Source organism: Macaca nemestrina, chromosome 1, assembly GCF_043159975.1.
Source record: "Macaca nemestrina isolate mMacNem1 chromosome 1, mMacNem.hap1, whole genome shotgun sequence".
Lineage (NCBI taxonomy): Eukaryota > Metazoa > Chordata > Mammalia > Primates > Cercopithecidae > Macaca > Macaca nemestrina.
Genome location: NC_092125.1, coordinates 117,448,108 through 117,462,759, shown reverse-complemented (window position 1 = coordinate 117,462,759; position 14,652 = coordinate 117,448,108). Strand labels below are relative to the sequence as shown.

Genomic DNA, 14,652 nt, shown 5'->3' with positions numbered 1-14,652 from the left:
TAGGGCATGTGATTTGGGCATCATGCTATTCTATTTTCCTTAAGATGGAAATGGTTAGGTGGGCTTGTGATTGGACCATGTTTCTGTTAGCAGTATTGGTTTGATGTTAGCAGTACTAAAGTTTGATGCAAGGATACATGCGTGTTCTGTTGTCTTTAGCAGTGTCCTTCTGAATCCCACTTACAGATCAGCAGTGATTAGACTCTGTACCATCAGATTTACAGAGGAGATGGTACTCATGAGATCTATTTTTCTGAAGTTTAAATATCTGGCAGGGGACAAGAGAGTCACTTGCCTTCAAATATACATCACGTAACTCCAGACATGTTAATTCACGGCTCTTCAGAAATCTGTACCCAGTTGCTGGAGGTGTTTTGGGGGTAATTCATGACTGGAGCTGAGAGAAGTTATTCTGGCAAGGTGAGTTGAAATCATTGGCCAAACAAGTAAAACGATGTTAATGTTTTCTCTCCTTGTAAATAATGACCCAGAATCATTCATTTATAAGCTGTTGTAATAAAAGAATCAATGGGTTTGTCACAAATGCCATAAGCCCAGCAAGATCCTCACATCAGTGACCTGCATGATATTTGATGGTTTATAGACCACAAGTTCAAAATGTTTTATAGATCTGCCCTGCATCTCTGCCCACTCCTTTCCAGGCCCATGCCCCTCCAAATAAACCCACTAAAACACACACAGTATTCTCTGGTCTCTCTGACATTTGCTTCCAACCTGGGGATGGTAAATAGAGGCCTGTAAGAAACAGAATAGAAATCACTTGTTACTTAGCTATAGTTAATAGTAGTAGTTAAAGGTGGTAGCAGAGACCAGAAAAATGTGTATAAGTTCAGTGAAAATGATAGAGAAGTTTTATGCCATACAACCCCTTCAGTTCTTCCTAACTGAAGGAATTTTACTCTAGTGAATACTAGTAGTAGTTGATAGTTGTGAGTGCCTACCATGTGCTAGGCACTGTTCTAGTAATTTGTATGAATCATCTTATTTAATGCCCACCACAGATCTATAAGTAATATAAAAAATGTTACAGTTAGGGAAACTGAGGCAGAGAGCAGTTAAGTAACTTGCTCTGAGGTCACACAGTAAGTACTAGAGCCAGGATTCGAATGCTCTTAACCCACAATCTGGGCTCATTGCTACTCTCTAGAAGAATAGTTGACTCTAAACAAAATTATTCCAATTGTCATTTTCCCCTTGAGTATCATTTAATTAAAAATGGGTACCCCTAAGAAGAATGTTAGCTTCAAGACAAAATATAAATAATAATTAATAGCATAATCTCTGCAGAATTCTATATAGAAATCAAATATTCAATGTAATGTACACAGCATATATAAGCATGGTTGTACCAGACACCACTTTTCCTTGGAAATAGATCTACTTACTGCATAGGAAGCAAAGTGTCTCTTTAAATTCAGTGCGTGTCTCTGTACCCCTTACATAGTAACTTTCCAAACCAGAGCTCCCTTAATTACTTAATAGCTCTAGGCAGAGCTGTTGATGTTTTTATAATTTCCTTTTTGCGAAGGTTAGCTTGTGTTTACCACTGTCATTATCATAACGTATTATTTCCTTCATACGATTTGCTAAACACTGTGTTTTCATTTTAAGTAGTAGGATTTTTATATGAGTGAACATGACTTTAGGAGAGAATTCTGTTTGAGGCTGCTTATCTTCATTTTGCTTTTGATAAAGGGTGGTAAAGGAGGTTCTCTCTGACATTTTTGCCTAGGAAGTCCAGAATTTAAGACACTGTCACTCAGAAGCACCCTGTGCACCTATCTCCCAGTGTTGACCTTGCCTGCATGCGATGTGGTTCGATGAGCCTGGCCCTGCCCTGATACTTGCCTCCAGCCCCCACGCAAGCAGTGCCAAGCAGTGCACTCTTAAGGGGTGGGTGACAGGTGAGGCGAGATGCTCTTGGGCAGTGGCTGAAAGAGGCTGCTGCTGATTTTTACTCAGTGTGTCTGGAGTATGAACTCTGCCTCTGAGTGGGACTGCCATGCAAGCCAGTAGTATAGCTCTATTTTTGATAGTTCTGGTATCATGGCTCTATCTAATATCTGCATCTTTTTTTTTTTTTTTTTCACCTCTAAAACTAAGGATTTAAAATAGATAATTTCTAAAGTTTCTCCCACAATGAATCTATGGCCTCGTGTCCTAAGATCTGCCACAAAACCCTTCATTCGGCAGACGTTTATAGGGTACCCATAATGTCCTAGGAGCTGGAAAGACAGTCATGAAAGTGCCTCTGCCCTCATGGAGCTTACAGCCTGTAAAGGAACTAGACAATAAGTGCTCACACAAACAAATGTATCACTGGAAGTTGGATAGAAAGGAAGAGTACAGGGTGCTGGAGAAGAGCCTGATTGAGATTGAAGGATCAGGAAAGGCCTCTTGAAAGGAGCAGTATTTAAATTAGGGAGTGATGAGTAGGAATTTGGCAAAACAGAGCATGTAAAGGGTGAGTACCAACAGATATACTGGGCTCTGCCAAAGCCCTAAGACTACCTTAAAGGAGCTGGGGCTAGAGAAGGAGGAGGGAGCTAGCGCGCTGGGCAGGACGTTGCATACCAAATGAAAGATTTTTGTATTTTATTTAAAGTGCAGTGGGACACCATGGAAAGGTTTTAAACAGGGAAGTGATGTCTGCATTGTAATTTAAAAGGTCACTCTGGTTGCTGCCCAGCCTGGGCCAAACACAATATGAGTCATATGAGGGGTCACTGTGATAGACAGTTCTAGGTTCTAGGAGCCATATTCCCACCTTTATATGACTGTCCCATTCATGCTGTTGTGACAGTCTTTCAGTTTATTACCCTGGGAACCTGATTCCTTTTCATTGCTTTATTATCTTTTCTGATAAGGGATTCCTTCTGACCTTATCATGAGTTTTGTTAATTTATTGTGTATGCAAGGGAACTATCTCATAGATATATCATTGCAGTGATAAGCTTCAGGATATCCTTTTCTATTAAGTCTGTTGAAAATCCAAAGTCGAGTTCACTTTGGATTTTATTCAGTTTGCCTCTTATTGCATCCTCTTAATCCTCACTCAGATCTTGGATAGGATAAGAGTTGGTAACTATTAGAAACGGTATGACTTACAAGGGGCCTGAGCTGTGTGTAGACTGGTGAGGACACCTGGAGGCTTTGTAGTGGTCTAGCCCTGTGTAGATGGAGCCTGGAGGAAGTGGGTGGCTGTGAATCAGTAGAGGGAGGGGAGGGTCAGAGAGGGTGTTGAAGGTGGCACAGGGCTGGATCCATAGGATGAGGGTATTGCTTTAGCTGAGGAATTGGGAAGAACAGGACAGGATACTGGAGAGCACCTTTGAGAGGGATGATGGCATTCCCAAGGGGAGCAAGAAGAATCTCAGTAGGAAATGTGCCCTTGGGTTTTAGTCTTTCAGTAAGTATTTGTTGGGTACCTGTTGTGTTCAAAATATCCTGGGTGGAGGTAAGACATAGCTGCTCTGTTCAAGGAGCTTCTGCCGTAGGAAATCTGTGGATGGAGAAGAATGAGAAGAGTTTTGAATGTTAAGGGATAATGTGGTGAGGGGAGAGGAGAGGGAGTGTTAGAGAAGTAGTAACATAAGTGGCATCAAATTGGAGGCTAGCGAGCTACAGAGAAACTCTGCTAGGGCAAGCAGTGTGCCTTTGTCATTGCTGTGCCCTAGTGTTGCTTAGCATGGTCATGTAGATGCCACTTAATATGGAGGTGGATGGACTAATAAATGAAATAAAAAGCACTGGGGGAGGAGGACAAGGATGTTACTTGGCTCACAGCAATCCTTGGCCAACTTTGAGTTGTTTCAGTGGAGTGTTGTGGATGGGGATTTGGAGTGACAGTGGAGAAGGAGGGAGTGACAGCATGTATAGACCGCTCCTTTGGTAAGTACAGGAAGGAACTGTGGGAGGGAAACCGGACTAGGGTGGTTGGTAGAGTTAGATAAAGCCTTTCCCTGGAGGGCATTTGGGATCCATGGTTTCCTTTGAGGGACAGGTCTGGAGTTGTCTTAATGAGTGGCCACAAGTTTTCAATGAGGACAAGGAATGAAGTCCTCTGGCAGAGGGGGAAGGGAATAAAACTTGGGTTACCATGTGCCAGAGACTTTACCTTTGCAGTTTCATTTAATCCTCGCAAGAACCCTGGGAAGAGAGAATATTAAATGACCTCATTTTATGGGGCAGGGTTAGACAAGCTCAGAGAGGCAAACATCTGCCCCCTGATGTCACAGCTAGGAAGCACCGAGCTGGGTCTGCCCAGATCTGCGGGGCCTGGGCCGCCAGCCTCTGAGATACTCCAGCAGCATTTAGCAAAAAGTAGCTGGAAGTTGGGATGGACTGGGGAATCCAGAGTTATGGGATGCAAGGCAGAAAGAGTGTAGGAGTTGTGAAGGGTTAATTATGAATCTAGAAGAGAGAGGGAAATCAGTGTTCTGGGCCAGGGAACTGGACATTAGAATCTGCAGATCAGCAGAGAGCTGAGTGAGGGGCTTTCAGGGAGGATCTCAATTCACTCAGGGCTGGAGATCTTCGATGCACATCCTAATGTTGACGGCTGCCTGTTATGAAGCAGGTGAGAAAACAGCAAAGCCCAGGGCAGAAAGGAAGTGAGACTGAGGTGCTGAAAGCTGATTGAAATTGCTAGTGAAAATGGTGGAGACAGTAGGCAGAAAAAAAGATGACTCAGCTCTTGAAGTCTTCTAGGAAAGTAGGGTAAGTGGAGGAGCAAAACTTAGCATTTAAAAAAGGCCTGCTGTGTTTGTTTTCACATTTAATCTTTACAGCTACCTCCCCCACCAAACGCCCACCATAATAGGCTGCCTTGCTTCCTTTTTATGGATTGGGAAATCTCTGAGGCTCCAAGGAGAAATTGCTTTGCCCAGGTGTACAGCTAGTTAGTAGGCAGCGGACTGAGATGCGAGCTCCATTCTGTCTGACTGCAGGTGAACCCATAGGTGAGCTTTGTGGCAGGAAGGCTGGCACAGAGACTGTTATCTGCTCTGCTTCTTTCCAAGCATTTCTCTCATTAGGAAGACAGAGGAACAAGGGTTTCGGAACCCGCAAAGGGAGTACTGATACACACGGACTTTCATTTACCTAGCACATCTGGAGCTCGCGCTGGGTGCCTTCAAAGTTGTTAGCTCATTTGGTCTTAACAGCAACCCTGATGTTTGCATTTTACAGTTACATGTTCAAAGAGGTTTACTCATTTTGACTGGGGCCTGATAGCTAATAAGTGAGTAAAACCCGAGATTGGAACCCACCTCTGGAAACTGTATCTGGTTATATTTTCAGATCAACCTGTGAGATTGGTGGCTGGTTGGTTTACCCCGTTTAACAGATGAGGAAACTGAGGCATAAGAAAGACAGTGGCTGGGCTCAGACTAGAACTCAGGTTTCCCCAGGGCTAGCCTTGGGCTCTTGATGGCAGAGGAGAAGTGAAATGGCAAGTAAGGGCATCAGGGACAAAGGAGACTGGCCCTGGGTGGCAGACCTTGGAAGTGAACGTACCTGACTCCCAGGAAGAATGAATGGTAAGGGTAAATACACCCTAAGTGGGATGGGAGGCTATGGGGGCTGTGTTGGAGGTATGTGGCGATTTGTGCTGACCTGATTCCCTCCAGACTTACGTGTCATTGCTGGGATCAGGGAAACGTGGCCTCCTCCCAGGAGGGTTAGGGTATGGCCTTTACAGCTCCTTTGTTTTTTCTTCACACTTATCTCACTGGCTGTGTTTGCAGTTTCAGCTTCCAGCGCTGGAAGAAGGAACCCTGTTGAGCTGAGACTAGTTCTGGGGTGAGGGGTGCAGAGAGAGACAGAACTTGTGGATCTCGGTTTTCTCGAAGTAAAAAGTTTAGCATGTGGGAGTTCAGGAATGTACTTGGAAATGTTTCCAATTTATTTTTATTGCAAAGCGATATCTAATGAAAATGTGGGAAAAGACCCAGGAGCCTGCAAATAATAAATTGCCTGCTTTTATTTTCTGTGTCTCCTTTAAAAATCTTTGTCCTTACCAAGGCAATTTTATATGATTGTAACTGTAATGTTGGTGCACTGTGTATCAACAATACTGTATCCTGCTTTTAAAATTTATCATTATAAGAGTTTCCATTCTTTATAATGATCATTTTACACATATGTGATACTTTTTTGGTGGATGAACCATGTTTTCCTTACCAATTCCTGTATTCTGAGGGCATTTAGATTGTTTCTAGCATTTGATTATTTATAGACAATGAGACAACAATAATTTTTCTTTGAAAAAGAAATCAGTTCCCTAAGATAAATTCTCAGAAATTTGGATACTAGATCAAAAAGACTGAAGATTTTTTTTTTTCAATTTACTTTTGGAAATTATAACCAAATCCCTTAAAAGCAACTTCGCTGAGTATTGTTTTTATAACCAGCAAACTGGCAGTTGGGGGCTGGGCATTGTGTGGAGGGCCAGACATGTGGAAAGTCACCTCCTAAAGCCAGTGAGCAGGCGTCAGGCCGCACTGAGGAAGTGGATGAGTGCCTCCCATTTTCCTGCTGCTGTGATAGGGGTTCAGCTTGCTCAGCACCTATCCTGTCTCCCTCCCAGACACCTGGGAAAGCCGGTTGCTGCGTGGGTGGAGCATTTAGAGTTCAGCTGCTTCACCCTCGCTTGCTTGTTCCATGATAGAGACCCCAGAGAGGAGATGTGGCTTTGTCATTTATCTTTCAGCCCCAGTAAGGTTGGCTTTGAAGATTAATGTCTTGTTTTTTTCCCTCTTTCCCAGAATTCGTTCCTGTTGAAGAGTGCCTGCTCTTCTAATTTCCAGACTCCTTGAGGTTTTAGGAGTCTGGTAGGTGAAATTCTCTACCTCTAAGGAGAAACAGTACCTGCTCCTTCCTTCCTCAAGGGCAAGCCCTCCATTGCTATGGATACCGAATCCACTTATTCTGGATATTCTTACTATTCAAGTCATTCGAAAAAATCTCACAGACAAGGGTATGTAAGTTGTTCATTACTCTACTTTTCCTTTTGGGGAAACCTACAGGTTGGTGAGGTTCTCTACACTCACTTTTCACTGACTCGGCGCTGGAGCTCGGGTCCGTTGGTGCGTGAGAAGCTGAGCTTTAAGAGCATTTAACATTCTCGGGAGTAACTATGCCACCAGTTTACATTTTATAGCCACCATTAGAGTTGATGACTTTAATTTCTCACAATTGGTTTTAAATTAAAGTTGTTTCCTGCAGTGGAAATGTTTTTCATTTCTAGGTATTTCTTTTCTTTTTTTTTTTTTTTTTTTGAGACAGAATCTCAGAATCTTGCTCTGTGGCCCAGGCTGGAGTGCAGTGGCGCGATCTCAGCTCACTGCAAGCTCCGCCTCCCGGGTTCACGCCATTCTCCTGCCTCAGCCTCCCAAGTAGCTGGGACTACAGGCGCTGGCTACCACACTGGGCTAATTTTTGTATTTTTAGTAGAGACGGGGTTTCACCTTGTTAGCCAGGATGGTCTCGATCTCCTGACCTCGTGATCCGCCCGCCTCGGTTTCTAGGTATTTTTTATAGGTATCAGCTCTCCTGAAAGCTTTATGAAGAATGTAAATGGAAGATTTAAAAAGTGTTCATTGCTTGTTGGTTTTCACCCGAAGTTGCTGACTCATTGTCCATTATGCCTTTGTCATGAGGCTTATTTGGTGAACCAGTAGGATTGGCCTGGTACCTTATTTCTCTTTGACTAATCTTCAGGTGAACAAATTTGGGTTTGAAAACACTGTCCTGGGCGGTATTGGTCAAAATTTTGCAGTCTCTGCAAAATTAGCAGGTGTGCACTGCTATTCTTAGGACCTGCTGTGTTACTGACCTGTAGAATGTTTGCTAAGTAGAAGAGCAAATGAATGAATAAAGAAATCAGTGAACAGATAGGTGGTACTGTACCAGTTAGAATTGTGCTTGGTGAAATTGCAGTGCTGCCATTTACTTAGGGTCCTCATCTGTGAAATGGGTACAGCAGTCCTCTCCTACAGGGCTATTGAGAGGATTAAATGAGATTATGCTTGTAAAGCATGTAATGCAGTACAGGTTGGAGGTCACTCACCAGTGGCTAGATTAATATTGTAATGGCCTTGGCATTTTAGTGCTGTGTTCCAAGGTACCAACTGGCTCCAGCCCAAAGGCTCAGCTCTGCACTGGCTTGGGAATAGTGATTGTAGTGGTTTTTCCCTGACTGAGCTCTTCCCCATACAAGCAGCCGAATGCAGAGTGAGATTTTGTTCTGTAAAACAGCAGCGAGCTACATATATCTAATGATTTACAAGCCCATCTGGATTACTCACATAGAAAAGGGTTTGGGAGGGTATACTCCAAACTGCTAGGAGTGGTCATCCATAGGGGGAGGCTCGGCAGAAGCTAGAGACTGATGGGAACTTTCCTTTATCTTTTTGTACTTGTTCAGTTTTTTTACAAGTGTATATTTTGTAATTTTTAGAAATGAATGGAACAGAATATAAAGGAAAGGTTCTCAAAGATATTTGATGACGTGAGAAAATGTTCATGAGACCATGTTATAAGAAACAGGATTCAAAATGTTGTATGCTGTAATAGTTACATATACATATGATGCGTATTCACATGGTGACTATGCCTGTCTCTGAGTATAGGACTATGGTGGTATTTTCTTTTTAACTTTAATTGTTTTCTACATTTTTATGTATTGCTCTTATAAAAATTTGAGGAAAACATGTCAGTGAGCTTCTGCTGGAGTCCAGGTAAGGCTTTCAAATAAGGATGAGAAACAGAAGGAGCTCGGGGCAGGTGCTGCTGGACGGGGCCTGTGGTGACATGGCAGAGCCCAGCTCCTGAGACAGTTAGAAGCCCTCTGGCCACAAGAATTAAATCACACATTTCAGCTGATGGGTAAACTTATCAGATTTAGTTATGAAAAGTCCAGAAACAGCTGTTTTAAAATACTAGTTTTTTAGCCCTACCAGTTCCCTTGTCAATACCAGGCTTCCCTCATCCACACCACAATGACAGAAGTAGGAATTTGGGATTCCCTGGGTGCTTGGGGATGAATAAAGGAGGCTGGCTTGCAGTATCCTTTGTGGGAACCATCTCTGGCCTCTTTTGTCTACACTCGAGTTCTGACTTTCACGCTTTGGGGCCCATTGCTACACTCTGCTATTTCCTTAGGCCTCTTGGGGCCTCCAGAAATTGATATTCCAATGCCCTTGTAGTAACTTTAAGAGACTGTAACTTCCAATTAAAACAATACACAGAATTTTTAATGTAGTCTTGGACCCATATGGAAAGTACTTGGCAAAGGTTAATACGAGCTGAGACTTTTAATCAATTATTCAAAAAATGTTCCTGGATATCTACTCTGAGAAAAGCTCTGAGAGAGGAGATGAGCATTAGAGATTTGTAGGTGCACTCCATGGGTTCTTTAAAAAACACCACTACCACCTATGGGTGGTGGATTCTCCAACTGACAGCAGCATAGGGCACAGCAACTATGGGGCAAGGGATACCATCCCTAGGGAGCATGGGCTGTGGTGTACTTTGCTGGGGCCTAAAGAATGTTAAGCAGGAGGGTTGCCCTCCACAGGCATGAGAGCAGGCCCCAGGCCCCAGGCCCAGCCGAGGGTGTTTTGTCCCAGGAGTGTTCCTGTGAAGGCTGCCCTGCTCAGAGGTTTGTTGGGAACTTGAATGGAAGGGTAAGAGGCAGGTTGGGGCTGGCCGGGGGGGTGGTGGGACCATGCTGTTTAGTAATTTTAGTCAGACTCCCACTCAGGGAGGAATAATGAAGTGCACCAAACTTGATATGCCTGATTATACCATGATCATCTTAGAAGGCTGGCCAGGTTCCAAGCAGATGACAAGTGACTCTTTTCTCATGAAGAGGTCAGTGGCCTGGTTTTGCGATGCCTGCAGTCTCCAGAGGGTGTCCAGTTAACTTGCTGGGAGAATGGTGTGGACTGTTGCTGACCCCACCTAACCTTTGGGTTCGGAGCACAAGTTCCCTGATTTAAACACAGCAGCTGCCAGTCACGTTAACTGCTGTGGGGGTGTCTGCTCGGCCCCTCCCTCATAGCCATTATCTCCTATTCTCACAGCAGTGCTAGAATGGCGGGAGGTCGTAGCCCCATTTTACAGGTGTTGAAATCGAGGCACAGAGGGCAGCGTTATTTGCCTAAAATTCCAAAGTTAGTAGGTGCCCTCAGCAGATTTTGGGCCCACCTTGTTTCTTTAGAAGGGAAATGCTACTTTTGGAAAGGGAAATGAAGGGTGACTCATGTGACGAATGTGCTAAAATGCACAAAAAGAGGGCCGCCAGGGCAATGGAGGAATTGGTGCTTTTGTTCCAGGGCTGCTTCAGAGTCTGTGTGCCCAGGGCCCAGCCCTCTTACCCCAGCCATAGCCCAGAGGAAGCAGCCAGCCGGTCCCCAGCAGCCAGCAGAGAGAATGGACAGGTCGTGGGTTGTGGGAGAGAAGGAAAGGGAGGAGTAACCGGTGGGGCCAGCTTTCCCCAAATAGAAATAGGCAAACAACAGAAACAGGACTAAATAATCTTCCCAGGAAATGCTGACTGTAAGTGGGAACAGTGAGAATTACAGGGGTTCTAGCTGGAACGAGGAGGGTGACAGCAACCCCCCAGGGCTTAGCTCTAGAACTACCTAAACAGACGCATTTGCTCACACACGTGCGGTGCAGACACATGCCCGGGCTGCCTGCATGCCACCACTTGCTCTTCCTGCCCCTCACACAACACGCACAGATATACTTATCTTTACTCCTACAGGCAGATGTTGCGTGGAGACAGATTCAGAGATAAAGATACAAAGAAAAACTCTCGCAGCTGACACAGCCGCCCAGCAAAGGCACAGAGGTGATCCAGACCACTGAGGCAGAGTTGGAAACACACACATGTGTACATGTGTTTGTAACACCCCTCCCCCTGTGGCTTGGCAGTCTGTTTACTCCCGTGGTCTCCCATTTCCGTACTCTTAGACGCCGTGAACGGATTGTCTTCATCAATGGGGAACCCTCTCCCAGACAGCGCTTGGCAGCCATAGGTTTTCCCTGGAGTTGTAGCATCTGGAGCTACAGGGATGAGCCTTTGAGTACCTATTACAGTGAGGTGGCCACACTGTGACCTGCAGTTCTGCAGACAGGAAGGCACTGAATGCCAGGATTTTTGTAGAGTGTGACTATGAAGTCCTGGCTTGGCTCAGAGACCTTCTTAGAGCAGTAATTTGGGACCAGTGATTTCTGATAAAGTTTTTCTAATTTCCTAATAATTTTTTTCTAATAAAAGCCATATGGCAGGTCCTGCTCCGTCGGTAGCGTGACCAGTACCTGGCACAGTGCTAGTGTTGAGCTGACAGGAAGTGCCTCACCTTCAACTCTCACTTGACAGTGAGTGGAAGGCTCTTGGCTCAGGGTATCCCTCAGTCATGACTGCACACTGTTCCGAACCTTTCTCCCAACTTCATCCACTTCATACTATTTTAAGAAAGCAGTGCCGTGTATTATAACATTGTGCAGCTGAGCATTACACTCATGGCTCCCATTATCAAGCCCCTGTTACATACAGGGCGTTTCACAAAGAAGCAGACTTCCAAGCGTCACTCAGCAACCTCCTCCCAGGAGCATTCGGGGAAGAGAATCTTGGGGCAAGTTTCCTTTACCACCTGCAGTCTCCTGGGATGCTGGGGAAATTTTTGATTTCTGTTGTCTCCCTTCCAGAAAATTATTTGAGAGTGGGGTCAACAAATCTGCACTTGAGTCCATACCCAGGGTAGTTTTTCTGTACCGTTTTTTAAGTTTAAGAAGTTTTTAAAGTTTAAGACACACTGGTTAGGGTTTTGGGCTCTGGAGGATGAGAAACCTTCCTTGGGTTATCAGATGACAGGTTCTTCTCTGGTTTCCCTCCGATGTTATCAGGGGAATTGTTAAACAGTTGTTTCACATCTGAGTGCTCCTGGGCCTTTTAAGAGCCAGGCTGGGAGGGCTGGTGATAGGAACCCTGGCTGGCAACAGAGGCTGTTTTCACCTCTGGGTGTCTCCCCACCTGCTTTCTGCCCTGGTAGGGTGCAGGCTCCGGGAATTGGCACTCAATGAAAGAATTTTGATTTCCAGTGGAATTTGTGCTGTCACAAGATTTGACCCATGGGACTAGTGAATAGATAGATGGGTTAGGTGAGCATGTGACTTGGCTGGTGGCCGAGAGAGTGATAAATGTGAGAGCAGTTGGGGAAAATGGAAGCGGATTAAGATAGAAGAGGGGCATTGTCCATCTGGCCGGTGGCGGGGCTGGTGGAGCAGCAGTTCTAGACCTATTCTGAGTTTAGTTCTGAAACCGACTAAACACGGGGGAAGTCTCTCACAAATTGTTTATGGTTTCTCACAGTGGGTGCCTTTTGAAGTGATTGTTTTTGATAGCCCAGAGTGTTGGGCACACAGCTTTGTGCTATCTAAGATCCAATTATTACTCCTAGCAATAGCTTCAAAGGCATATTTCATAGCTCTAATAGTTTTAAAGTATAAGGGTGTGAGAATGATTTGAAGAATATTTATGCCATGAAATCTTCCAATTCCTCTTCAACACGGTGCACCATAGTGGGTGTGAATAGAAGTGGTGGCAACAGACCTGAATTCAGGTCTGCCACTGACTATAATACTACTTTGAGAAGTAACTTGAACTCTGTGAGCCACAGTTTCCTTGTCTGTAAAATGAAGACAATAATACTGGCTTCATAGGATTATAATTAGGATTGAATGAAATATAGTGAAGCATTCAGCAAAGTGTTCTATAAATTGGGGTAGGATGTGAGGTAATTGGCATTGTTAGATGCATCTCTGGGTAAACAACCAAATTCTCTGCTTATTTGGCTGTTTCCCTAGCTGCCTTGTTAAAATAAAACACCTGAGTTGACCAGAACACCTCTATTTTTAGAATCTAACTTTGCGGTTGTATTAGTCTGTCCTTGCATTGCCATAAAGAAATACCTGACACCTTCATAAAGAAATGAGGTTTAACTGGCTCACGGTCCTGCGGGCTTTACAGGAGGCATGGTACTGACATCTGCTTGGCTTCTAGAGAGGCCTCAGGAAGCTTACAGTCATGGCAGAAGGCGAAGTGGGAGCAGGCACATCACATGGTGAAAGCGGGAGCAAGAGAGGGAGTTGGGAGAGGAGGTGCAGCACACTTTTAAACAACCAGATCTCCCAAGAACTCACTCGCTGTCGTGAAGATAGCACCAAGCCATGAGGGATCTGTCCCCATGATCCAGACACCTCTCACCAGGCCCCACCTCCAGCATTGGGGGTTACAGTTCAGCACGAGATTTGGGTAGGGACAACTATCCAAACTATATCAGCAACAGACTGTAATTATAAGTTATGTTCTAGGAATAGAATTGTTGTCACTGAAAGATTCCCTTGGCATGGGAGCCTCCTGGCTCTTTGAAGGAATCAGTCAATGCTTATCCCAGGGAGATAATGATAAGGTAGAAGTTTGACAAGAAATCTACGTTTTCTTAAGCTAAGTAGTAGGTTAACAGAAGATGGGTTGTGTGTTAATAGTTCCATTTACATCTCTTTCTCCAAGGTATACATACTCTGCCTCACTAAGTCAAGACACTGTTCTTTGACATTGGCTAATAGTAATAGCAATCACAGCCACTCTGCATTAGCACTTACTCCACATCCTTGTACTGAGCACTGCTTACATTATGTGATGTTGTCGTTGTCACCATTACATACATAAGGAAGCTGAGGTTTTCAGAGATTGAGTAACTTGTGCAAGATCACACATCTGGTAGGGCAAAACCAAGATCTGTTTGTCTCCAAAATCTGCTTCTATCCTGCCTGGGAGACCTTGGGAATGACGACGGTGAGTGGTTGTAGGAAGGAGGGCTGATGTCAAGGTGGCTGTGGGGGCAGGAGGCTGAGGGAACTCACTGACCCTTGAGGGGCTCCTGAGGTGGGGGCTTCTGGGTTTCCTGTTGGCAACGGGAGGAGGAGTGCCAGTTCCCATAAGTGGTTATTGCCCAGGTTGTGACCTGGGCTTGGCCACAATGATTGGTTCCTTTTGGAATTTCATGAATGACCCCCAGGCAGGGTTCTTACAATCACACTGGAGACCACCCAGGAAGTTCCTGTGGGGTAAAATGATGCAGCAGCCTGCTTTCCTCAGGAGGCCTAAAACCCTCCCCGTGTACACACACACATACACACACACACACACACACGCACTCACACACACACACTCTCCACCCCCTTGGTGTCTTTGGCCTTTTGTCCTAGCTTGTTTGTTTCTATGGATGTCTTCAAGTTCAGCTAGAACCTATGGGAATGACTTAGTTTTGAACCTGTAAGAATGAGAAGTAAACAGTTCTTTGTAGTGACTTTGAATTTCCTTTCTTCTCCTGTCCAAAGGTGAAGGGTGAAAATTGTCCCAGATTTTTTTGGACATACCAAAGCTTAGATATTCTACAATGTTGTCCCAATTTTAAAAGCCCTAGAAAATTGGTTAAGGCCAATTTTAACCAAATCAAATCAGTAATTATTACAATAAAGTGTAACTAGCTACATAAATCCTAACATTAAATTTTAGGCTTTGAAAAAATATCACTGTTGATGGAAGAGTGACAG

General features: G+C 44.5%; 1 protein-coding gene across 1 annotated transcript in view; it reads left to right on the top strand.

Annotated features, from left to right (window-relative positions):
* LOC105479136 (VANGL planar cell polarity protein 1) overlaps nucleotides 1-14,652 on the top strand; it is a 56,657-nt gene that overhangs the window by 2,462 nt on the left and 39,543 nt on the right. The window contains exon 2 of the mRNA XM_011736947.3: nucleotides 6,789-7,000. Coding sequence (XP_011735249.2) covers nucleotides 6,930-7,000 — 71 coding nt within the window. The 5' untranslated portion in view covers nucleotides 6,789-6,929. The remainder of the gene's footprint in view (nucleotides 1-6,788; nucleotides 7,001-14,652) is intronic.